This window comes from Pongo pygmaeus, chromosome 12, assembly GCF_028885625.2.
Source record: "Pongo pygmaeus isolate AG05252 chromosome 12, NHGRI_mPonPyg2-v2.0_pri, whole genome shotgun sequence".
NCBI classification, from domain to species: Eukaryota; Metazoa; Chordata; class Mammalia; order Primates; family Hominidae; genus Pongo; species Pongo pygmaeus.
Window position 1 is genome coordinate 24,086,240 of NC_072385.2, and position 26,627 is coordinate 24,112,866.

At 53.9% G+C, this 26,627-nt stretch overlaps 1 protein-coding gene across 2 annotated transcripts in view; it reads left to right on the forward strand.

Moving 5' to 3' along the window:
- The window catches only part of KCNIP3 (potassium voltage-gated channel interacting protein 3), an 89,258-nt gene that overhangs the window by 27,644 nt on the left and 34,987 nt on the right, over positions 1–26,627 (forward strand). The window contains exon 1 of one of the 2 annotated variants that reach the window (XM_054475230.2): positions 21,057–21,574. The exons of the other annotated variant lie outside the window; for it this stretch is intronic. Coding sequence (XP_054331205.1) covers positions 21,472–21,574 — 103 coding nt within the window. The 5' untranslated portion in view covers positions 21,057–21,471. Of the gene's footprint in view, positions 1–21,056; positions 21,575–26,627 lie in introns of those variants that run through there. 2 annotated transcript variants of the gene reach the window in all.

Below are 26,627 nucleotides of genomic sequence, written 5' to 3' on the forward strand. Positions count from 1 at the left end.
CCTAAGAAAGAACAGAAGAGGACAGTCAGGGGACGTCCCAGCAGCTTGGGGTCTGGCTGAAAGCTGGGTATCGTGTGAGGAGGGTCCCGGCCAGGCAGGAGGTTCAGGGGGCCAAGGCAGCCATTGTCCCCTACCCCCAAAACAGGTTTCCTGGAGTGAGGCAAGATGCCCAGGGCAGGGGGCAGGTCAGGGCACATGCACGCACACACGCACTCACACACTCATACACACATACACACACTCATACATACACACTCATACACTCATACACACTCATACACACATACACTCATAGGCACACATACACTCACACATACACTCATAGACACATACACATTCACTTATACACACATACACACTCATACATACACACACATACACACACTCATAGGCACACATACACTCCTACACACTCACATACACACACTCATAGACACACATACACATTCACTCATATACACACTCATACACACATACACATTCACTCATACACACATACACATTCACTCATACACACATACACACTCATATACACACCTACTAACACTCATATACACACACTCATATACACACTCATACACATACATACACTCATATGCACACTTATAAAGTCATAGACATACATACTCATATACACACTCATATACACATATACACAGTCACACACATACACGCACTCATATATACACACACTCATACACATACACACACATACACTCATACACACTTACACTCACATACACATACACACTCATATACACACATACACATACACACATACACATGTGTAAACACATATACTCACACGTGCACACATAAACACACATTCACCCCAGTACACACACTCACATACACATACACACACGCACACACACATTCACACACTGCACTCGGGAGGGCCAAGAACAGCATCAGGCCGGGCTCTGGGAGGGCAAAAGCTCCCAAATTCTTAGTGCCCAACATGGCCTACAGGGCTGTGTGCCTGGCCCGGCCTGCCGGCCCTGTTCTCAGATGGGGAGCCCTACAGGACACCCGCTGCTGCACCGCGGCTGTGCTTGTGAATGGCGGTGGGAACGCCCATGGTGGGGGTTGCTCTTGACTCTGTTCCTTGTTCCCCGGTCTCCCCAGAGGGCAGGCCTCCTCCGGCCACCTGGCCCAGGGGCAGCTTCAAAAACATACACGGGAGTCTGCTACTCTCCTGCCAAAACCCTGGTTTCCGTTGGTCCTCGAATAAATTCCAAATGCACCTCGGCCTACAGGGTCCTGTGGGACCCGGCTCTGCCCACATGGCTGAGCCCCTCGGCCCCAGTAGGCCTCCGCCTGGAACTCCCCTCGCCCTGCCCTTCCTTGGCAGGGCACTCATGCGTGGGGCCCTCGCTGCCCCCAGCACCCGCACCTCGTGGCCGCTCTCCCCAGCAGGCCTCGGTTTAACGGGTCGCCTCCTCAGAAGACTTGCTCCCTCTTATCACCACAGTGCTCGGTGCGTGCCGGCTGCCCAGTCAGATTGCACGGGACAAGTCACTCTCTTGCTGGAGGACTGAAGGCTGACTGTTCACTAGACCTAGACTGTGCCACGTCTACGGAACAAGGAAGGCTTGAGTAGGTCACCGCCTAGCTCCATTCTAGGGACCCTAGGTCAACCGGCCGACTCCCAGGGTCTCTGCGAGTACTGATGATGGCGCTTTACGCTAACCATGCACACCTTGTCTGTAGTGAGTGCCATCACTTGCCCCCAGTTCCCATCCCCAGGACCTCATTGTCCCCTTACACTTACGGATTCCAGCTCAGTGGCTCTGAGGCCACCCTACCTGCTTTTCAAGAACTCTGGATGTGGACTCACTCACACACATTCATACACACTGTCACATACACACACTGTCACATACACTTAAACTCACACATGCACACATGTACACACCCACACACGCACACTCACCATGCACACTCACACTCTCTGTCACACACACATGCACCTGGAAGCAGTGGCTGTTGTTTTCATTTACAGCCACAGTTGATGTGGCTTCTGAGCACCTCCTGGGGCCAGAGCAAGGGGATGTCCACTGTGAGGAGGGATCTGGAGTGGCAGGACACCTTCTCTGTCTTGGGCAGGTGCTGGTGCCCACACCTGTGCCCTCAGCTAGTTCTCATGCTAATCCTGCAGGGGGCGTCACCATCGCCTCCATCTTCCAGGGGAAGAGCTTGAGGCTGAGAGGGGGAATGGTTTGTCCGTCCATCCGTTCGTCCATCCATCCGTCCAACACACAGCAAGAGGCACCCTAGAGGCTACACACAGCAGGACTCAGCCCAGCTGGGAGGGAAGAAGGAGCCAGGGAAGCCTTCCCCTCTGCCTCCCACCTTGCAGGTCCCCTTCCAATCTCACCCCAAACTTCCATGCTAAACTTGCCATAGAATCTGCTGTGGTTGGGTTGTCAGGGACAGACCTGAGCTGGGGAGATTTGCAGACTTGCTGCCAGCCTGTACTGGACACACCTGGGGTTCCGTGGCCCCCACACCCTCTCAGGGGAAGAGAGCAGAGGCAAGGGCCCGTGTGCAGTTTATCTCGGCCTCACCCGATGGGGACTTCATCATGAGGATCTCACACACGCAAGCCTGCACCACCCCCGGCCCCCACCAGCTTCCCCAGGACTGGGAAAATGGGCCAAACATGATGGCACACTCTCCCCCTCCCCCGGCCCCTCTGGCCTTCATCGTAGACCTGCTGAGCTCTCATGGCACCAATGAGGAAACTGAGGACTGGAAAAAGAATGTGAACTGTCTGAGGTCGTTTAGGTCTAACTCCCAGAGCAGTGCTGCTGCTGCTCCACACACTGTCTGAGCTGCAGTGTCCCGCTTGGGAAATGTGAGGCCCACTCAGAGAGGCTGTGGGCTCTGTCTGAGTGCCTGGAGGAGAGTGGTGGGGCGGGCAGTGGGCAGCTGAGCTGTTTCCAAGCACTGATCTCACAAAGGAAGTGGTGACTCTGGGGAAGGCGGGCTGGACGCTGCTGTGTGCCTGCTTAGGTGCATGTACCCATGTGTGTGGCACATGCATGTGTGTGCACACTCCTGTGTGTGTGAGCTTGCTCACCACCTTCAGGTCGTCTGTGACTGCCGTGCCTGTGTGCTGGGGAAGGGCTCGGGTGCTATTCTTGGGACAGCATTCTCAGTCTACAGTCAGATCTGCTAACTGACCACCAGGGAGCCTGGCCTGAGCAGGCATTGCTCCCCAGTACCAGACTCAGGGTGGGGAAGAGTGTGCCCCAGCACACACCTTGGAGGAAGAAACACAGGTCAGATGTCTTTCAGTTCTAACTGCCTCTGAGCTCTGGCCTTTGCTGGGCCTTAGCTATGCCCTCAGGAATGCGGGCTGCTGGCCGGGGCCAGGGACACCTCTCAGTGACCCATGGAAGGAAGAGGGGAGCTGTGGAGGGGCGAAGGCAGAGAATGGATGGGTCTCAGTGTAGCCCAGCGGTTCCTAGGAAGGGTGGGAGGGCTTGGACTGCAGAGACCTTGGGCAAGTCACCGTGCCTCTTTTGGCCTCCACTTCCTCATCTTTAACATGGGCTGTGATGAGAGAAGAAATTGCCTCTTTGCGTTACTTCAAGGATTAAACAGAACACAGCAATTAGCCCAGGGGTACTCCGTGCACAGTAAGTGCCTAGTTAGTGCTGTGGCTCCCAGCGCTGGGCTGAGCCTCAGAGTGGCCCTACAACCTTCTTATCCCATAGCACTCCTATGGAGAACATCCCACTTCCTAGAGTAAGCTGATCCTGTACTTCAACTAAGCCAAAGGTCTGGGGTAAGAGCAGAGGCCCAGGCGTCTCCCTTGATACCTGCCCTCCACCTCTGGACCACCAGGCCCCAGGCCAACAGGACTGGCATTCGCTGGGCACTGGTCACCCTGGATACTGCACTGGGCTTGCTCACATGCCCTGATGTGGGAATCACTAGCCCATCCTACAGGGGGGTTAAGCAGCCTGTCTGGTGTGATCAAGCTGGTAGGGCCCCCCTGTATCTGACTCCAGACCCTGTGCCCTAAGGGCACCTGCACCGCTGGGACTCCATCAATGCTGGTCTCACACAGTGCTGGCCTGGCTGCCGGGAGCGGGGGGACCCGGGAGCAGGCTGAAGCTGTGCCCTCTGGCCGGCCTGATAGGGGTCTGCTGGGCACGGACCCCTGCGTCAGGTTCGTGGCTGGCGCGCACGTTCCCAATTAAGCAGAGTAAATATTTACAGCCATTACGGCCATTGATCGCCTTCGATCCTGGGCGCTGCTGTGAGATGCCCCTGCTTACTCATGCTTTCTTAAAAACAGCTCTTCCCTGCGCGTCTTTAATAATTCAGCTCCTAATTGTCTCCAAACACAAACCTGAAAATGCCAACTCAGTGCCTTCGCCCCCGCTTTGGTCCCCCTCTCGTCCCCCCTGCCGGGGGCCCCTCTCCCCCTTTCTGCTGCAGATCCTGGCCTCCCTGCCCTGCCTCTGACCACTTCTAGGAGGGGCTCAGGACGTCCCTCACCTCCGGCCGCAGCCACCGCCGGCTGCCGCAGCAGAAGTGAGCTGGGAGTAATTGAGTTGCAGGGCTGGGGCGAGAAGAGGCAGGAGCAGGAAGGTCTGGCTGCGGCTCCCCAGGGTGCCCTGAAGTGCTACTGGGCAGGGAGGGGCAGAGATCTGGGGCATCTCGAGGTGACAGGGGAGGCTGATCCTGAATGGGTCCCTGGACAGGCCTCAGCCCAGACCTCCCCTGCCAAGGGCTGGGGGTGGAGGTGAAGCCAAATCAATATTTATAGCATCTCCCGGGCACCAGGTCTCCTGGCTGGGGCTGCTCCCCAGTGGCCTCTGAGGGCCATCCCATATGGGGTGGAGTCTAGGGGACTGCGTTGTGTCCCAGCCCTGCTCTCGGGGCAGGGTGACCAGGTGCTACCAAGAGCTCCACTACCAACTTCACTTCCCTCTCCCTCGACGCCCAGTCCGGGTCACACATCGGTGCTAAGGGAGACTCACCCGTCCGTGCCCCCCAGGGCAGCTGCCCAGTGTAAAACTCTCACAGCCAGACAAACACCACAAGGGGCGTGAGAGGACAGGCACACAGTCACTAGAACTGCAGCTGGCCCGGAGCCAGTGGCCACCGATGCAGAGGGCCCTTTCAGCCAGGGTGCCGGGGCTGTGGCTCCCAATCCCAGGTCACTGGACTGGCCCTGATCCCTCCTCTGCTCTCTGGTCTGAGAACACCCCATTGTGAAGCCGTGGGTCTCCTTGTCTGGCAGGCAATGTCCCAGGCTCGGGGGACATGGCAGGGAACCAGATAGAATAAAACCCCCTAGAGCTTATAAGCTATAAAATGAGGTTGATGAATAAAAGATATATTGGAAGGGAATAGGGCTGCAGAAATTACCTAGGACTGGGAAGAAGGGAGGGGTGCCTAGGGCAGGGCCTGCAGGTCACATGGCGTTCAAATACAGATCCGAGGGGTGAGGGAGAGTGAAAGGGAAGCTGTCCAGGCAGGCAGAGGGGCAGCAAGGGCCAGAGCTCAGGGGTGCGGCGAGCTGGCGGGAGAGGCTCCTCCTGCTGTTGAGGGGTGGAGGCTGAGCCCGAGGGGTAGGCCAGGGGACAGCTAGGGCTTTGTGGCTGTCCAGGGTGGCAGTGGAGGAGGGAGGGAGCAGCGGTGCATTTGGAGGCACTCTGAAGATGGGACTGAAAGGATTTGCAGATGTCCTCGGTGTCAGTTGCGTGATAACCAGAGGAGTCAGGCCAAGGCTTTTGTCCTGAGCTGCTGGAAGAACCAAGCTGTTATTCACTGTGGTGGGAAAAACAGAAGCTGTCCTGGCATGAGGGGAGGAGGGGGCTTGGTGGTAGCATTTCAAATCTGAGACATCTAAAGAGATCCTAGCAGAGGCTTCAAGGAGGCAGGTGGAATCTGCAAGGGTTGGAACTGGAGGGATACATTTGGGGGTCATAGACGGATTTGAAGCCAAAAGACTGAGCAGAAGAGGCCCGGGACTGAGCCAGGTGTGCATGCTGATGTCTAAAGGCCTCCTTGCCCCCACTGCCTGCGCCCATCCCCATAGCTTGGCTTGGACATTTGCAGAAGGCTGCTATTGTTTCTTCTGTTCAGAAAGATACCTATCCACATTCCAAAGAGCGCCCCACATCCTGTTCTGCCATCGGTAGCCACGTGGGCTCCCAGCTTCTTACCCGATCCAGCTGGCCAGTCATGACAGGAATACCCACTGGCCAGGGCAGGTGCCTGACCCAGGCTGGGCCAAGGAGATCCCTTCCCAGATGTTTTGACAGTGGGAGGCCCCGTGACTGGGATGCAGAGGCTGTGACATGCAGGCCTGGGCAACTTCTTGTAGCCAACCATGAAGCCACATGGAAGAAGCCACTTGAGAAGGGACACTGACATGCAGCATCTGCATGTGAGAGGTGAAGGACACGGTGTGAGTGGACTTTTCTGGTCATCCCTGCCCCGTTCTCTTCCCGTGGTTTGGTTTAAGGGCTAACAAGTCCCTTTGAGCAAGTTCACTCAAGTTAGACTTAATACAGCATCTCAGCATTCAGACAGAGAAAGGAGGCACAGGCCAAGGAATCCAGGGGCCCAGGAGCACAGGCAAAAGGCCGGTCCTCCTGAGCCCTCAACCAGACTGCACAGAGCCAGGCGAGAACACGCATGTGACACACAAATGGCCCTGGTGCACCGGGGCAGATGTGTACCAACAGGAGAACGTATTGATGATCTGATTTTATTCTGATCAACTGTTTTAAGATTTGTATAAGGCTGGTCTGCCTCGGTGGCTCACGCCTATAATACCAGCACTTTGGGAGGCCGAGGCAGGTGGATGACCTGAGGTCAGGAGTTCAAGACCAGCCTGGCCAACATGGCAGAACGCCATCTCTTATTTTGAAAATATCAAAAAGAACTTAAAAGTCATGGAGGAGAGTTCAGCATGCTCATCTTTCATCTAAAAGGAGTCCCAGAAAACAGGTGAGGGGACGGAGAGGAGGAGGTGCTCCTTAATATTAAAGAGAACAAATGTAAGCATTATTTCATTTCATCTTCAAGTGTGGGCCATGGGATATTAATATGTGTCACGTGGAAAGGAATTTTGTGGGCAAACACATTTGGGGAGTACTAGTCAGATGAGGCTACACAAATTCTTTCACTACAGAACTTCTCAGAGCCTTTACTATACACCCTTTATATTTTCAAGACAATGTGGGGGTGGTGAAGAGCCCTGGCTTTGGAATCTCAGACCTGGGTTCTCAAGCCTTCCCTGCCTCTTTTTGTCTTTGTGTTTGGGAAGACCTTTTTTCCCTCTGGGCCTCAATTTTCTCATCTGTTAAATGGGAATCACAATTACATCCTTGGGGGTCTTCCAGACTTAGGGACAGGACAAAGGGAGAAGACAAATGTGAAGATGCTTAATAAAATGTCAGGTTATGTGAATGTGAAATGCCCTGTCTCACGTGAGTTCTGTGACAGCCTCTGGCTGGGCCTCACTTGTCTCACCTGTGAAATGGGAGTTGGGGTAAAATCACTGTAGCTCCCCTACCCTGCGTGCAGTCACGCTGCAGCTAGAGTGGTTGTTATAGAGAAAACAAAAACCAAACGAATGCTCCCTTGCTCTGAGGATAAATCCCCGGCCACAGGCTTGGCCATGCCCTTATAACTGTTTGACTGTCTGCCTGCACCTCTAGAGTGTAAGTTCCTTGAGGCCAGGGCCGCAGCTGCAGCATGTAATGCCACATCTGGCAGGCACAGAGTCGACTTGGGAAGTATTTGTCAAATGAGTAAATGCATGAACTTAGGCCTCTTCTAACTCTGAAATCTTACATCCCTCTGGATTGAGAAAAGACTCAAAAGCCATTCTCCTACTACTGCTGCAGGAAACAGACTGCCCTGGACCCTGACTCCTCCCCTATGGTGGCCTCACCAGGGCCCGCCCTCGGTCAACCTAGCCTCGAAGAAGGGAATGCTTGGGTGTTTCCAGAGACTCCTCAGAGCACGTGCTCAGGGTAGAGTCCTGATGCTTCTAGAGACCGTATGGGCAAGTCCTGTAGCCTCTGTTAGTCGCAATTGTGACAGCTCGTAGGAGCATGGTGAGGATTCAATGATACTATGTCAGTGAGTGCCTAGGACAGTGCCTGGCACGTGGTAAGCAGCAATGAGTGACACTGCTGCTATCCATTATTATTACCCAATTCCCTCACTGAGCACAGAGGTCATGATGGGTGGCTGAGTCCTCCCATCTTCCTTGAGGCAAAGGTGGGACTTGGATAGGGGGAGTCTCACTCCTGCCCAGCACCCTGGCTGCTCCCCTGCTGCTTTCTGACTCAGACCCCAAGGTTTTGATTCCCAAGTCATTCATCTGCATTCAGCTGACACAGGCCATCTGCAAGACACACACCTCTCTGAGCTGTCAGAAGACACCGCAGAAGCTGAGATCCTGGCATCAAGCATCCCAGATGGAAATTCCCCAAGACACCCTTGGGCCCTCGGCTGAAGTTCAAACAAAGAAATGCTTATGTTCAGAGATCTTCACAGATCACCAGCGAGGATGTGACTTGAGAACACTTTGCGTCAGCATCATAAAACATGAGGATTGATGACCCGTGTGAATGGGGCGAGTGCCAGGGGAACGCAGGCTCAGAGTTGGCCGGCGGTGCTTCCTGCGTACACTCTGTGCAGAGGGTGCCAGCCTAGACTGAGGTGGGGGGGAGGTTAGAATAGCACCGCACTAGTTAGCATGTCCCATAGGCCCCTGTTTACAGCACACTCGCATGGGCATGTGTGCACCTGGTTCTCATGACAATATGCAGGGTGGGTAGGGGTTAAGGAATGCTTCCCCACTTTGGGGATGAGGGAAACTGAGGTTCAAGGAGGTGCGATGCCAGGCAGCTGAGGTCACACAGCCTTGGATCTCCCTACTTATCACTACCCTCTCCTCTTGCCAGCAGAGAGAGGTGGGAAAGCCAAGTTCAGCCAAAACCCAGAAATTTACCCAGAGAAACTCACAAACCAACATGGTGGGCCTTGTACAAACTCTAAGAGTATGAAGAGAAGAGCTACAGCTGGCCTTACCCAGTCCTGCCATGCTGGGACTGGTCAGCTCCCCTGGACTGCATCTGGGTAGGGGCATGAAAAGACAAAAGATGGGATGAGAAATCCTCCACATGAGAGAGGAAATGGGAACCTTTCATCACTGTGGACCAGGAAGCAGGGTGAGGGGCTCACAGGACAAGGTGGCCTCAAACATTCCCCTTCCATTGCCTGTTTAATGTTACTAGATACTTGCAGACCTCTGGCAGAACAGATGGGGACTTGGATATGCCTTGTAAGGGGATGGGGGCATGAAGAGAGATTGGTTCCCCTGACCAAGGGGGAATCAAACAGGTCACTGAGCGCTCAAAGGAGAATATTCCCAGAGCTATGCAGTGAGGGGCCTGCTATCACAGTAACACTTGGGCATGTGTCAAGTCCCCACTTGGCCAAGTAGCTTGGTCTTCTCCTACCTTCCAAGTCTTTCCTCACCATGAGAACCATGGGAACCAGAACTACTTAATTAAGGAACATGAAATTCCTTTCCTTTCAGATCACCGGTCTCGACTCTGGCCTGAGATGCTAAGAGATCCCACAGCTCCTGTGATGGGAAAAGATCTATTCCCAGAATGTGGTTCCCACATGGGAAATTTTACCTGTTCAGTACTTCTTGTGGAATGTATCTACTAATGATATATTCTCACAATTTTTACTTAACTTGGAATGCCTTAATTTACCCTTCATTTTTTAAAAGACATTTTTGCTGGGTATAGAATTCTAGGATGGCCAGTAATTGTTCTTTGAGCAATAACATTTGAAAAATGTTCTTCCATTGTATTCTGGCTTCTGTGGTTTTTGTTGTGAAGTCTACCATCATTTTTGTATTGTTATTTCTCTGAGTACAATGTGTCTGTTTTTCTTCTGGATGCTTTTAAGGTTTTCTCTTTACCTCTAATTTTCAGCAGTTTGACCATGCACATGTCAGAATCTCCACACCATAGCAGATGTACCTACCTGTGGTTTTCGTTGTACTTATCCTGCCTGGGGTTCACTGAGTTTATTAAACACGTGATTTGATATCTTTCATCAGTTTTGGAAAATTTCTTCAAATTCTATTGTGATTTCTTTAAAATTTTTTAAAATTATTATCATAATTTATTCAAGTTCTAAGTATTTCTTCTAATTCTAATTCCATGCTTTTCTCTCTCTCCTTTTCTTCTGGGAGTCTAGTTATACATTTGTTAGACTTTTTTACTTTGACCCACACATCCTCCTTAAATTCTTTTCTGTTTTTTTCTTCCATTCATTTTTAGTCCATTCACATTTAAGGTAAAGATTGATATGACACGATTTACACTGCCATTTTGCTACTTGTTTTCTATTTGTCACTTGCCTTTTTGTTCCTCTGTTCCTCCTTTATTATCATCTGTTGTATTTGCACTTCCTTGTCTCTTGCCATGTCTTGTAATTTTTAGCTGAACACTGTAGCTCTGTGACAGACAGTGTGAACTTCTTTTGCAGGTCACCCATGTTGTAAGGTTTGGGGGCAGTGAGAGACAGATGTGGCTTCTAGTTTGTCCTTTTGAGTTCCAGTTTGTTCTCACTTTATCTTACTTCATGTCCAGTCTCTCTTCTCATTTTCTGGTCCTGCCAACCTACAGCAACTTCAGGCATATGCAGAGGCAATGGCCCTCAATAAGACTTCTTCCCCAGCTTCCACGGCTATACAAAGTCTCATTCTTATAACAAAGCCCAGATTCCATATCATTCATAGTGGTACCACGTCTCTGACCAAGCCTTCAACGATACAAGATCCAAATTTTCTGTTAAATTTTAAACTACATCTTTTCATTTATTTTGCCCATTTCTTTTTTCTATTTTTAAAAACATATTTATCATAGTTATTTTGAACTATGTCCTTATCTGCTAACTTAAACATCTGAGTCATCTCTGGATTTTATTTCTATTGACTTCATAATCAGACACTTCCTCCCTCTTCTCATGTCTAAAAATTTTTTATTGCATGCTGGAAATCGTGAGTGATATGTTATACAGGCCCTGGGTTTACTTACCTCCCTATAAGGAGCATTGAGTTTTGTTTTGGCGGGCATTTAAATTCCTGGCAAATCACACCGTTCTTGTCAAAGTTTGCTTTTAGTCTTTGTTAGGGCAGGTCTGTTTCAGCTTTTTTCCTTATTCACAGAGTACAGCTCTTCTCTTAAGGCGTGATCTTAATCTTAGCAAATGGCTTTTCTGAGGTCTCAACAGAAAGCCCAGGGTGTTCACCAGTGCGTGGGTGGGCCTGAACCTCCATATTTCCTCAGTGCTGTCTGACCCCTGGGATCTTTGCTCTGCTCTCAACATCGCGGCAGCTGTTCTCTGCAAGCACTCCAGAGTCTCTCCCTGCTAATGCAGAGCCTAGCAATTAGCCAAGGCCCCAAAGGATCTTTTCATGCAGATTTTGGGGGCTAGTTTTTCTCTGTGGCTCCCTCCTTTCCAGACCCCCATCATCTCAAATGTTAGCTGCCTTAGCAGCCTTGAACTCTGGGCTCTATTTCCTTTATCCAGTGTGACCACCAGTGCTAGGAGATCTTGTATGCCCAGCATTTTGGAGAATATACTCAAGGGTAAAGATGAAGTGAACTGTGGGGTCCATTCAGTGCGATTCTCTTTTCTCAAGGATCATTGCCCTCTGTTTGTTGCTGTCCAGTGCCCTCCTAGAGTTGCTGTACATACCCTGTCCAAGTCCTAGAGTTGTTTTCAGTGGTCAGATTAGTCTGATGCCACCTACTCTAACATGGTTGGAACCTTCCTTTCCTGGATTCAAGGGGGCAGGGGGAGGGAATGATGTTTGTATGGTTAAAAATACAAATTTATTCAAACTCATCTATGTTCCTGCTAGGTCTCTGAGTGTATCATTGGGATATAAAATGAATCATTTCTCTGTCATAACAGTTGAGGCTACAGCCCTTATTGAGTACCTCAAATGGACCAAGGCTTTATTCTAAAGTGCTTTATACATCTAATTGATGTCACCTTCCCATTCACTCTGAGACATATGCATTACTATCATTCCCATTTTACAGTTGCAGACATCGAGTGATGTTGAGGCTAACTTACTTGCCCAAGGTCTGTTGGCTTTATTACTTCCCCTTGATGATGTCCTCACCTCTCCAGTCCTTCTGCTGCTACCTCAGTCCAGGCCACCCTCATCTTTCACCCAAGCTCTCTGCTGTCCTGATGATGGGCTTTTCTGCTTCTAGTCTTCTCTGATAAGCAGGGTCAGAGTAGAAAGGTGGGCAGCTAGGCTGGTGGTGCTGATGAGGACTGGGGCCAAGAAAGTCCAGGCCCAACCACGGGTCTACAGTATGGGAAACTGGAAGTGGTGGGGGAAGCAGGAGAACAAACAGTGAATGTTTCTCAGTCAGGGATTAGGCCTGTGGGAGGAGACACGGGCCCAAGACTGATGGCCCACGAGGAGCAGGCAGACACCAGGCAAGGCAGGGGCCCCGAGGCATCGACACAGCCAGGGCAGGAAGTGGGTGGGGAGGCAGGGGCCGTGGGGCAGCATGTCAATGTGGCACTGCCTTCAGGCTGAGTTCAAACCCCAGCTCTGCCTCTCACCAGCTGTGGACACTTGGGCACATCTCTTAGGCTCAGTTTCTCCACCTTAGACTCCATGTGAGGTTGACGTTAGCTTCGTGAAATAGAACACCTAATTATGGCGAATTAAATGAGATGAGTTTAGCTTTCTCAAGCAATGAGAAATCCAGACGTTTAGCTTGGCAGCTCCAGCCATCAGAGCCCAGGAACCTGTGTCCTTCTTTCATGGTTCCAAGGACAGTCATCATAAGCCCATCCCAGAAATGAGGAGGGAGAAATGGCAACAAGAGTATCCTAGCTGAGTCCTTCCCACTTCCATAAAGATGGTTTCCTAAAAGCCCTACCCAGTGGTTTCTATTTATGTCCCATTGGCCCAAACTATATCACATGGCCATCTAGCCACAAAGACCCCGGGAAATGTAATTTTGTGGCCAAGAACACTGTTGCCCCCAATGAAATTAGACTTGATCTTAGCCAAAAGGCAGAGAAGCAATTCCAACAAGATAAGGAGTCTACTCGAGGGGAAGAAGGAGAGAGGTGACATGAAATCAGCAACCAGAAGTCTCTGCCACAGGGGTAAATGATGTCACTTCCTTTATCTGTGAGGTTGATGTGAGGAGGAAATCAGGACATTGGTGTAAAGCACCTAACAGGTACTTGTTCAGCAAATGGCAGCAGGTATTCTTGAGTTTGAGGAACTTTTCTAATGATCCCTCGAAGGCCCATCCCCAGAGAAAAGGCTTCATAAGCGCTTGCAGCATGGACTCGTCTAAGCTCCACCCAAAGAGAGACCCATCTGTACAGGCCGACGGGACACAGCCTGGAGCCTTTGTGAAGCCCTGCCTTGGAGCAAGTTGATGCTCTTTACTTGTTATCTTGACTCAGCGGGTGGAGGATGAGGCTCTGGGCCCTGTGCCTAAATACCATAAGGAGCTGGGAATTAGTGCATACACTGCTGATTATCTGCCCCAATCTATCCCTCTCTTCTTCCTCTTCTAAAAGCTCTGCTTTTGGCTCCAATTTCAGGTGTCCCCCCTCCTCCTTCAGCCACAAGGGGAGCCAGGCCTGACTGATCTGATCATCATGCTTGTGGTAATTAGGTCAGGCCAGGCACGGTGGCTCACACCTGTAATCTCAGCACTCTGGGAGGCTGAGGTGGGCAGATCACTTGAGATCAGGAGATCGAGACCAGCCTGGCCAACATGGTGAAACCCTGTCTCTACCAAAAAAACACACAAAAATTAGCTGGGCATGGTGGTGCATGCCTGTAATCCCAGCTACTTGGGAGGCTGAGGTGGGAGAATCACTTGAACTCAGGAGGCAGAGGTCACAGTGAGCTGAGATTGTGCCAATGCACTCCAGTGTGACTGGCAGAGTAAGACCCTGTCAAAAAAAAAAAAAAAGATTGAAAATAATAATAATAATGAGGTCAGACCAGGTGCTGTAATAATGGGACCCCCAAAACCCAGTAGCACCACTCTTATCTCTTCTGTTTGGTCCAAAAGCAATTGGCATTTCCAACCCTGTGAATAAGCCTTCAATACCTGGTATCTCCATCTCTCTTTCCACCTCTATTTCCAAATCGATAGCTCTTACTTGATCTCATCTCTTTCCTTAAGGCATAAAAAAAGTGTATTTCTTTCTCCCTTTCTCCCTAGGTGAGAGTTCTAGACTGGTGGGAGGCTCTGTTCCATGCAGCCATTCAGGCACCCAGGCCCTTTCCACCCTGTGGCTGTGTTCTCCCCTAACCCCTAAGATCTGCATGGCTGAGGCTGGTCACCAACGTGTGTGAGTTCCAGCCAGTGGGAAAAGAGAAGAGAGAACAAGTAGGAGAGTCACTTACCGTCTTAAGACCTCCGTCCCAGGCCGGGCATGGTGGCTCATGCCTGTAATCCCAGCACTTTGGGATGCTGAGGCAGGTGGATCACCTGAGGTCAGGAGTTTGAGACCAGCCTGGCCAACATGGCGAAACCCCATCTCTACTAAAAATACAAAATTAGCCAGGCGTGGTGGTGCATGCCTGTAATCCCAGCTGCTTAGGAGGTGCAGCAGGAGAATCACTTGAACCCGGGAGGCAGAGGTTGCAGTGAGTTGAGATGGTGCCATTGCACTCCAGCTTGGGCAAAAAGAGTGAAACTCCATCTCAAAAACAAACAAACAAACAAACAACAACAACAACAACAAAACCTCCATCCCCCCAAAGCAGCATTCATAGCTTCCTTTGGCAACAACGCACATCCACACTAATTACAAGGAGGCCTGGGAAATGCAGTCCCTGCTAGATGGTCACATGTGTAGCTAAGACTTTGTTACTGTAAAGAGAGGAGAATGGGTTTTGGTGGCAAGCTGGCAGTCTCTGCCACAGTGGTGGCCTCTTTTCTGTTGCCAGCAATTTATTTCGGCATGGCATGTGACATAATCGTAGCCAATGAAACATGAGGGGATTTTTCATGAGAAGTTTATGGGAAAGTCTTTCCCACAGTAAGAGATGCTGGAAGAGATGGTTTCTTCTCCCCTTGGACAGTATCATGTCAGAATGTGATATCTGGAATTAGGCATCTGTTTTGTGATCATGATGGGAACAGGCTGTGGTTAAGGTAGATGCTCTAAAGCTGGTAGTGTAGTTAGATGCAAGAGCCCAGGTTCTTGCTGATACCACTGCATCTAAGCTGGCTGCCCCTGGAAGCCACCCTCTGGCTGGACTTCCCATGTGTGACATAGTACATTTCCTTATGATTTAAGCCAAGGAATGGGGTTTTCCGTTACCTGTAGCCATAAGCCTCCCAGATTTCATATGAAGTTGGGCCAGAGCAGAGGCTGTGTGGAAGGGTTCTGTGCGGCCCCTGGGGGTCTGATTCAAGGGTGATATGGTTTGGGTCTGTGTCTCCACCCAAATCTCAAGTTGAATTGTAATCCCTAATGTTGGAGGTGGGGTCCCGTGGGAGGTGACTGGATCATGGCATTGTTTCTCATTGATGATTTAGCACCATCCACTTGGAGCTGTTCTCAAGATAGAGAGTGAGTTCTTGTGAGACCCGGGTGTTTAAAAGTGTGTGGCACCTCCCCCCTCACTCTCTTTCTTGCTCCTGCTCCTGCCATGTGAGACATGCCTGCTCCCCCTTCACCTTCCACCATGATTGAGGATACCAGCACCACGCTTCCTGGTCAGCCTGTGGAACCATGAGATGAATATATCTCTTTTCTTTATAAATTACCCAGTCTCAGGGATTTCTTTATAGCAATGTGAGAATGGACTAATACAGAGGGCTTGGGCAATACTCTAAGGTCAAGATAGCTGGGATCCCTTGGTGTCATTTCATGGGTTGTCCTGGCTCTGAGGAAACAGGCTTTCCAGAAACAAGGTCCCACTTGCGCGTCTTGAGACGCTTTCATATCCATAGCCCACTGTGCAACAGGCAGGTAAATATCACCAAATGACTCCATTTTACAAGGAGGAAAGGAAGGCTCAAAGAGGCAATGTGCTGTGGCCAAGTCCATGAACAGGCTAGGGTTGGGAGCAGGAACTCAGCCCTGGTTCTCCTGGACTCCCAGGCCTGTGCTCTTGCTAGTGACACCAGGGCATCTTGTGCTGAAACAATCGGGAAAAGGTGTCATGTGAACCCTATCAATTATAATAAATATTTATACAAGGCAGGCAATAGCCATCCATTCGGGAAGCTTGCAGTCTAGTGGGAGAGCAGAAACAAATAAACACATAAGCAAATATCTATGTTCCCATTGCAGTAACTGCAAGGAGGGAAAAGGACGGGGGCGGGGTGAAGACTGATGATGGAGGAGATCTAGGAAGGTGACTCTGCAGAAGTGACATTAGAGTGCAGACCCCAAGGATGATGAGGCATAAACTGGGCAAAGACAGGGAGGAGGAAAAGTGCTCACAGTTCACGGAAGAGCATGTGTGAAGACCCTGAAATGAGAGAGTGCTGGGCTCATTCTGGTAGCTGCGAGTGTGACCAGAGCAACACGAGCAAGAGAGAGGAGGGGCCCGGCCATGGGGGACAAGGTTGAATTGAAATCACAGGCTTTGGAGCTGGACTGCTTGGGTTCAAATCCTGACTCTGGTTTATCAGCTGTGTGCCCTTAAGCAAAGCATTAACCACTCTGTGCTTCAACTTCTTCCTCCTTTCCAGTTCCTACCTTATCAGAACTGTGAGGAATGAAGAGATGAGTCATGTTGAAACACCTGGTACATAGTAAGTGCTTTAGCTGCTTGGATTAGGGGCCTTCTTAGGACTGTGGTCTTTGTTCCGTGAGTAGTGCAGAATGCATTAGTTAGGACCCTGTTGGCTGCAGGGGACAGCAACTCAACTCACATTGGCTTAAGCCACAGTTGGCGGATTGATTGGTTCATACGTCCGAAAGATACAGGCTTAAATGTGTCATGGGGCATGCAGCATTGCCAACTGGACTTGATCTCTTTGTCTACATTTTTCGCTGTGTTTTCTCCTGAGGTGACTCCGTTCTCAGGCCCGCTGTTCCCACATGGTGGCAGCCTGGCCACTTAGCTACTATAATCCCCTGCTTTTCCCCGGGCCAGTCTCGTGGAGGGCTCTCACTATCCTCATCTGGTGGCCATCCCTGAGCCAATCACTGTGGCAGCAGAGGAGTGGTATGGAGTGGAAAAGAGAAATTGACACTGATTGAGCCAACCTCCAAAGTCACCGCACTGAGGCTGGGAAAGGAAATTGGGGTGTGGTCACCAGCCACACAGGCAAACATGGCCAGTGCTGAACCAGGGGGCCCCTGGTGGTTTCCAGTTGGGAAGGGGCACGGTCTGATTTTCGTCTTGAGATGATCATGCTGGTTGCTGAACCGAGAAGAGGTAGGAGAACCACATTGGAGGCGGGGAGAGGCACTGGGGACCCATGTTGGGAGTCCAGGAGGGAGAATGATGCTGTGGCTGGGCTGGTGGCAGTGGGGCAGAGATGGACGAGGAGGCACAGGGTGAGAGTGTGGTGACAGGCTGGACAGGGGTGGGGACAGGCAGATATTCCAAGGTAAGAGCCAGGGTTTTGGCTGAACAGCTGACATGGGGAGACTTGGGGAGTGGCAGGTTGGGAGAGGATGAAGAGGTCAGCTTTGGAGGTGCTGAGTTTGAGGAGCCTTCAGAGTGTGAAATTCCACTCCTGGGCATTCTTGTCTGGTTTCTATGAAATATGGGAAAAATAAATAAATTGAATAATGCCTGCTTTGCCCAGTAGAAAGCACTAGAACTAAACTAGAATAAGGCAGGCCTCCCCCAGCCCCACTCCGGAGAGTTGGGACTGGACCAGTGTGCTGAGCTGTTTTCACAGAATGGGTCCCTCAAACAGCATGCATCCAGCCTAGACCTGCCCTTATGAGTCAGGAGACCGCATGAAATCCCTGGGCAGCTAGGTGGTCAGGAGCAGTTAACATGGGACATCCAGGGAATGTCGGTCAAACTGACAGAGTCCCAGGCCTTGGGAACTGCCAGTGCAGCTGTGGTAACAAGATGGAAGATGCCGGGGCAGAGAGCCAAAATGCAGGGAGGAAGCGTGTGGCCCAGGCAGGTGTGTGCTAGTTCATAGGCAAAGGCAGTCAAGACAGGGCTGCTAGAATCTGGGTTGGCTTCTTGGAGACAAAACTAGATGGCAGCTTCAATATTCCAGCCATGGTTGTGACCTCAGGTGTGGGGTGCATGTCCAGGTTTGGAGTGACCCCCCCACCCTAACCCCAAAGCAATTTCCTCTGAAAACTTCCTAAACTAGAGCAAGATGCAGGACATCCTTGCATCCTAGTCATCCTGAGGACTTCAGGAGAGGGCTTAGGACCCCAGCCTTCTCCAATCACCCCAAGGACCAGTGAACTGCTCCCTCCACATTGCCCCTCAACTTGTCTCTGCCTCTGGGGCAGTCCTTCCCTAACTCCCCGCCCTGAAGAGGTTTTTTTGCATGTCCCTCACCTCCAGCCTGCGCTTCCCTCAAAGCAATGAGTGCCACCCACACACAGCATACTGCCACATGGAGGCACTTGGGGTGTGCTGGGGACCAAGGAAATGCACGCCAGGGTAGACAGTCGCCTGGGAAGGCACTTCATGGGTGGTGTGGGGTGGGGGGGGGGCACATGGGGCCTCAGGGCTCACCTGCTGGCTTTCCTTCTCCAAGTCCCAGGGAAGGGGAGTGTGATAAGACCCTCAGCCCAGCCTCAGTGGGCCCACGCTGGTGAGTGAGCCTGGGAGTCAGCTCCCCATCCATTAGGCCCGTAGCCCAGGCGGCTAATGCCGCGTGGACACTCTGCTCTCAGGCCTGGTATCCACTTAGGCGTTGTTAATATTTTACACGGCACAGCCAGAGGATCGATGTCTTGTTTATAGCTCAGGGTTTATGGGCAGTCATCGAAGCTCTCACTGGGAACTGGGAAGATGCTCAGGAGCACCCAGGGAAACAGAGGCAGAGAAGAGGGTTGGAGGCCAGCCTCAGGACCCCCAAGATGGCCTCCTTTGCATGCTCAGTTCTCTGTGTCAGATCCCTGTGAAGCTGGGCACATGCAGCTCTGAGGGTGCATTGCAGGGGCCATTGGAGCCCCTGCCACGTGCCAGCCTGTATCTCATTCCATCCTTTCAAGCCCCCGGAGAGGCTGGATTATTGTTCCCATTTTGTGGATGAGGAAACAGGCTTAGAGGGGTTATGTACCGCTACGCTTTTACAGGTTACTAATGGAGGCTGAGCCGGCACTACCTGGACACAGGCTGGATCTTGGTCAGCACTTAAGTGTGTAAATTACATTGCAGGAGGCTCTTTAACCTTAAAAGCTCTGCTCCAACAGAGCTGTTTTCTCTGGGGATTGTTAGCCTCTCTGCTTAGAACTTTTGCCTTTGGTCAGTGGAGAATCACCACATCCCAATTAACTAGAATTAAAAGCTATGCATTTACAGTTCTTTAAAACTATCGCCAACGGCTCAGACATTTAACTAGGCATGTGATACAGTGAGGCTGCACTGCGCAGCCCCTCTCCCGCTCAGTTCCCACCAGAAACAGGCTGGTGTCACGGGAAAGTCTCCGCTCCGGACTCCAGCAGGCCTGGCTGTCCCTGTGCCCCTCACGTAATTAGCCCTCTAGCCTAGGTTTCCTCCCCCGTAAAATGGAGGAAGAGGAATGCCCACGGGGGGAGCCCTTTAAGAATCGCACGTAAGCTCAAAGGCTTGGCACACATACGCACGCTCCAGGGGGCCCTCGCAGCCACGCGCCACGGCTCCTACCCCACCCAGGCAGCGAGCTCTGTGTCTGGGACCAAGCACCGTGTTATGCTCAACATCAGCTGAATGAATGGCCGAGTGAGTGGCAGAGGCTCCCTAGATGGAAGCTGCAATTGCTCAGGCCGTGAGTCCAAACAGGACTCGCGCTTATAGGCGTGGAGCGGAGCTGGATTTCTCCCTTGGCTAACACAGTGGGAAGGATGAGGTGCGGGCCGTAGCCGCGCTGCCCGCGCTGAGTCCGCCCGGCGGGGATGCCCACAGTGCGCCGCGCCCGCTGGAGGGCAGCAGAGGGCCAGGCTCCCGGCTCAGGTCTCCGGCCTCGCAGCTCCGAGGACCCCGGGCTCCGCCCGGCCACGCCTCGTCCTCTCCTATTTTCTCCTTCCTTTTCGCGGCTTCCCCTCCTCTACCAGCCACCGGCAGGAAGAAGGCCACCCACAAACGAATAAGCATGCCCTTGCCCTGCCCGTGCGTGGCACTCCGCATCCGCTTAGCTCTTCCCCGCCGCCCGAAGGCGGGCGTCTTCCCCTCTCTGCGGAGCAGGCGGCGGCGGCGGCTGCGAGTCCGTGACTCGACCAAGGTCACGCAGCAAAGTCAGCGAGCAAGCTCTGTTCCGCAGACGCCAGGGCCAAAGCCCACATTTCCCCTAAAGCCCCGAGTGCACGCGGGTTTCCGGAACGGGAGAACTTTGGAGACCAACTTCTGCATTTTCAAAGGGGGCCAGCCCGGGCCCAGTTTAATCTCCGGCGGAGGACCGGGGTTGCGGGAAATGTGCCGGGGAGTGAGGGCTTCCCGGATCCCCCGCCGCCGACTCCGCGCGGGCCAGCAGGGCGGGGCGGGCCGGGCTCAGCACCTCCCCGGGAAAGCGCAGCCACCGCCCCCTCCTCTCGGGCTCCTGGCCCCTCCCCAGCCCCTCGGCCCCCATCCTGCGCGTGGGAGAAACCGCCGACCGCGCGGCCTCCAGGGGCTGGCGGAGCAGCGGTGGCGACGCGCCAGACTCAGTCCCGGGCTGGCCCGTGTGGGGCGGGGCGGGGCCGGCTCCCTCCGCCCTTCCCGGGCAGGCGCGGGGGGGCCGCAGGGACGCCTCCCGGAGTGGCCGCCGCGCCTAGGCCAATGAGCGCGCGGGGAGCGGCGATGGAGGCTGGGGCGGCCTGGAGCGCCCGGGACCCCCGCCGCCGCCGCCGCCGCCGCCGCCGCGCCCCCGCGCCCCGGCGCCCGCGGGGCTGGAGAGGGGGCGACAGAGGCGCGGCGCCCGCGCCGGGCATGGAGGCGCCGCTGGCCCGCGCTGGCCGTCCGCGCTGCGTTTCGCGCCGCCGCCGCCGCCGCCGCACCTCGAAGTTTGCCGGCTGACTCGGAAAGTTGCGCTCGGGCTCGGCCGCCGCGTCTGGCCGCCGCGTCCAGCCTCCGGCCTGACCCGCTCGCCGCCGCCGCCCTCCGCGGGGCCCCGGCCCAGCCAACCCCGCAGCCCCGCCTGCCGGGGGCATGTGAGCCGTCGCCGCCCCCGAGAGGCCGTGCGGGCTGCACGGGCCCCAGCGCCTCTGAGGCAGCGCGCGGGCGAGGGGTGCGCCCGGGCCCCAGGGCCCCAGGCAGCCCGGCTCGCCATGGGCATCCAGGGCATGGAGCTGTGCGCCATGGCCGTGGTGGTGCTGCTGTTCATCGCCGTCCTCAAGCAGTTCGGCATCCTGGAGCCCATATCCATGGAAGGTAACGCGTGGCCACTTGCTCCTCGGCCGCCTCCGCGGGAGACCAGTGGTCTGGAGGGAGGGACCAGCACCCGCACGCCGGGGTGCACTGGTCTGGCGAGGAGCGGCCTCGGCCGCCGCCCCCTCCTGGCTCCGGAGGGTTGGGCCTGGGACTAAGGAGACATAGAGGGCCTGGGCTCCAGGAAGCCCCAGAGGGGACGAAGCCGCAGCGCTTGGGCTGGGTGTGAGCGAGGCACCTGGTGACACCTTGAGTGGACAGCCCCTGCCATCCTAGGCCTGCAGTCCGAGCGCCCCTGGTGAGCACACCGGCTTGGGTCGCCCTGTAGCGGGAGGTGGCGCAGGGTGCAGATGACAGGAAGGACCCTCAGCCCAAGGCACCTGGCAGCCGGTGGTGGGGAGAGATTTGAGGCCTTTCCCGTGTGATGGGGCCTCCCCTTTCGCCCCGCACCTGGTATCCAGTTACCCCTCCCCAAGCAAGGTTCAAGCCCATGGGATCAGTAACCAAACCCGCAGGCGCCACATTTCTGTCTCAATAAAATATTAACTGAAGAGACAGACCCACACTTGGATCAGACACTGACGGCCCCCTGGGGCCCTTCCATGGTACACCTGGTTCTGAAGGGGACCCTGAAGCCAGGGATTGTAGCTTTTCCCCTGTTCAAAGAGGCCCTGCACCTCTGGGCCGTGGGGAAGGGGCTAGCTCGTCTTGTTCTCGTCCCTGCTGCCCTCTCCGAGGACATGGGCATCCTGCCTGCCCCAGCACTCTGCTGACCTTGCCGGGCTCCAACTTCCAGTACTGAGACCCAGAGGCCTGAGAATGAGAGAGAGCCAGCCTGCTCCTGCCTGGGAGCTGCCCAGCAGCCCCTCGGGCATGGGGATGTGCCCCGAGTTCCTGCGAAGGGCTGCTGAGGGCAGGAAGGGGCAGGAAGCAAGGCTTCCCTCCATTCTACCTTCGGTGTCCCGGGCTGGCTCTTTTCCCAAAATCCACGGCCACATGCCCCTCAGAAGCCACTGGGCTCTGCCACACCTTCTGTCTTGGTGAGTGTATGAGGCCCAGAGAGAAAGGGCTTGCTCCAGGTGGTTCAGAGAGGTGCCACTAGGAGCTTTGGGTTGGAGATGGGGGAGAAAGTGGCCCAGGCTGGGCCTTCGCTCGACCAGATGCTGGCCCTGGCAGAGGGAATCTGTGACAGGGAACTTCGTGGGAAATACAGGTGCTGGGATTGGCGCAGAGTGTGGAGGGGTGAGCGTCCTGTGCTGCTATGCCTTAGAGGACCGTGCCTCCTGCAGGGATTGCCATTCCCTGTCCCCTTGCCCCATTTTCTTTCCCCATCTGGAGCCTGAGGTGGGCGTGGGGGGTGGCTGGTGCCCAGGGAAGCCGTGATCTCTCTATTGCTCTTCCCTGATCCACGGGGCCTCCAGTGGCCAGGAGCAACAGCCAGCCTCACTTCACTTAGTACCTCAGACCTTCCTAACAGTGGGTTCACCCACAGTCGGGGGCAGTGTGAAGTTTGCCTTTGTGATTTCTGAGGAGGTTTCTTTGCAAGGTGGACAGTATGCACAAGACGACAGATGGTTTATTCCACCTGCCAAAAACCCCATTCAGGCTCCCATGAGTCTCCGTTTTCTGGTGTATGTGCCCACTCATACTCCTGGAGTTCTGGGGTCTTGATCCAGTTGGGGGAGCTCAGAGCCTCAGAGTCAGCCAGGCCTGTGCTGAGATCCTGTCACCTTCATAAACTGGCTGTAAAAATCCCTTAAACAGTCCAAGCCTCAGCTCACCATCCGTAAAGTGGGGCTGATAAAAATTCCTGCTCCCTAGGGCTGTGGCAGGCTTGAACCAATCAGTGGGGCTTGCATGGATAATAAATGTGCAGGCTTTGTGAGCCATGCTTATCAGGGATACTAGCAATGAGTATGTGAGTGATACTCACAATAACGGCACTGATTCATGGTTGCAGCCATTCTCTCACTCAGACACCCCCACCCCCGTCAGAGGGAGGGCGTCGTGAGTTCCAGATGTTCTGTTGGTGGGGAATGGTGTCAGCCGGCCGAGGGCCCGGAAGCTCCCATTGGCCAGGCAGTGTCTAAGGAACTGTCAGATAAGCTGTGAGGAGCCCAAGCTGTCCCACCAGCCTGGATGTGAGCTATCCTCAGTGCCGCTGGGGGCCGGAAGGGGACTGTTGTCCCAGCTCCGCTCCAAGCCTGCTCGTGTGCAGTCAGAGGGGTCTCTTGTCCTCTCTGAGCCTCCGTGGTTCTCATCTGTAATAGACCAGAGTTATGGTGCCCTGGGGATTGTTAGAAACTAATGGATCTGGGTTCTGGGGATGCAGCCTTCTAGAAATACATGCAGCAGTCAAAAAGCCTTCCTCTCTGCCCCGGGTCCCCCATCAGTCCCTTTCCCTGGATGACTTCATGGAAGAGTCACCTCAGTCACTTTTCCTGAGCAGTAATGGAGCAGGAAGCTTGCCCCTTGATCCATGGACAAGGGGGCTGAGCCCGGGGTGGTGGCGTGGCTGTCCTGACCACTAGGGCAAATCAGTGGGCAGCAGGGCATGGGCCTGTCCAGAGGCCAGGCTAGCCTCAGCGTGACAGACTCTGGGTGGCAGAAAGGCAGTCCTCATCCTGTCTGCTTAATTAGGATTCCTCCTTTCGTCGTGACCTACGGGATATCAGAGATGAAGAAGCTGCCTGTCATCCACGAGCCTCGCCTCAGCAAGGGTGTGAGAGCTTGGAGATGCTGGGATGGCCCCGAGGGCCATCAAGGGGATCTCATCTTGGCTTTGGGACCTGGACCCCGTGGGGCTGGGCTGGGGGTGGGGTCTGCATCTGAAGGGCTATGGTGCCTGACACTCCATGTTTAACACAGTGGGGTCCCAGCCCAGAAGGTCCGTAAAGCTCCTGGAATTATGGGCAAGATTGCGTGTTTGCTGCTTCTTCCTGGAGTGCTGAAATACGGTTCTCGAGGGGATCTGCGTTCCCAAAGTGTTCGAAGGCTTGTCCCTGTGGCTCTCCATGGAGCCTTGCTGGTGGAGGGTGTTGGTGGGCCCCAGCAGGCAGCATTCCTGATGTGCTGGTGACATAAAGGTCCTCCTTGTCCCTCTGTGGTCCTGGGCTCCTAGCACATTCCTTGTAGGAGCAGAGACTCCCTTACACACTTGATTTTTCTCCACAGCCTTGTCACTCCCTTTAAGATACTGGGTATCTCAGTTTCTTTATCATTAGTTCGTGGTCTGTCTACCCCAGCTGAGGGCAGGGACTTTGTCCTGGTCATGTTAGCACCCTGTGCCTAGAACAGTGCCTGGCACCAGGCAGCAGCTTGGGGAGGATTTGTTAAATTCATGAGGGAACCTGCTGACCAAGAGGGAGAACTGGAGCCTTCTGTCCCCTCTGCTCCAGCCCCTGCTGGCGAGCCTCAGGCCAGGTCCTGTGAGAGCTACTGCCTGGATGGGCACCGAGCAGAGGGCCTGGAGCAGCAGGGGTGGGGGCTGCCGCAGAGAGCACAGAGGCTGGAGGTGGGGTGTGCTCAGTGTCATCAGGGTAAGTGGGTGGAGCCGAGTGAGTGAGGAGCGGTGGCAGTGGAGGTGGGGGGCCAGTGGGCTCTTCACCGAGCCATACATTATCATCATAATCACCTGGGAACTTTAAAAAATACCCGCTGTGCCCACCCTGGGGCATTGAACTCTAAATCTCTGGGTGGAACCCAGGCACTGGGATTTTTAGGAGTTTCTTGGGGGACTCTCTGTCCTGGGTCCCCCATCAGTCCCTTTCTCTGGGTGACTTTGTGGGAAGCTCAGCGGGTCCATTTGGACCTGGTAAGTTTGGGATGTATTAATTTTCTATCACTGCTGTGACAGATTCCCACAGATGTCATGCGTGAAACCAAAAAAAATTGACTGTTGTATAGCTCTGTGGCTCAGAGGTCTGCAGGGACCTCCCTGGCTCATGCCTGTAATCCCAGCACTTTGAGAGGCTGAGGTGGGAGGGTCACGGGAGGCCAAGAGTTCCAGACCAACCTCATCAACATAGCAAGACCCTGTCTCTACAAAAAAAAAAAAAGATCCAAGTGGAGTCATGAAGGAGGTACTGGGGTGTACATGTCAGGAATTTACAGGAATAGTCTGGCTAAGAAAGAAGTTTACAGGCCACTGGCAAATGTGGGGATATAGCACTGTGAGACTGGGGGAGTTGCCAGAGAAGTGGGTAGGACAGGCCAGGTGCGGTGGATCAGGCCTATAATCCCAGCACTTTGGGAGGCCGAGGTGGGCAGATCACTTGAGGTCAGGAGTTCCAGACCAGCCTGGCCAACATGGTGAAACCCCGTCTCTACTAAAAATACAAAAATTAGCTGGGCATGGTGGCGGGCGCCTGTAATTTCAGCTACTTGGGAGACTGAGGCAAGAGAATCACTTGAACCCGGATTGCAGTTTGCCAAGATCGCGCCACTGCACTCCAGCCTGGGCAACAGAGCAAGACTCTCAAAACAAACAAGAAGTGGGTAGGACAGAAAGGGGACCAGATTCAAGGGCCCAACCCTGGGGCCCTGCAGCATTTGTTAGCGGGTCAGGAACGCTGGAGACCTGTGTCCTGGAGGCCAGGGAGGAGGGCTAGCCGGGGGAGGGAGGGAATGGCCCCGGGGTCAGAGGCTGCTGACGAGCTGGTTGTGGAACCTGAATATCCAGGCTGCAGGTCACCTGAGGACAAGACCCAGCACCGGACTTAGCAGCCCCTCCTGGAATCTCCATGCTCCCCGACTACCCTTCCCCTCTAGCCCTCCCTCTCCAGCCCTCTCTCCCTCCCTGGCTGTCGAAGGAGTCTCACAGTGCCATGTCCCCACATTTGCCAGTGGCCTGTAAACTTCTCCTAGTCCTCCCTCCCCTGCCTTTCCCCCCAGCCCTCCCTCCCCTGCCTTCCGGTTCAGGGACATCCTGTTGCCAGTTAGGGGCCGGTCAGGGGGCCAGCCAGGGCCCTGACCCACTGGCAATGCCAGACCTCCCCTGGTCATCACAACTGGTGATCAGACATGTCCAGGAGGGAGGCAGGAAGGCCAGATGCTT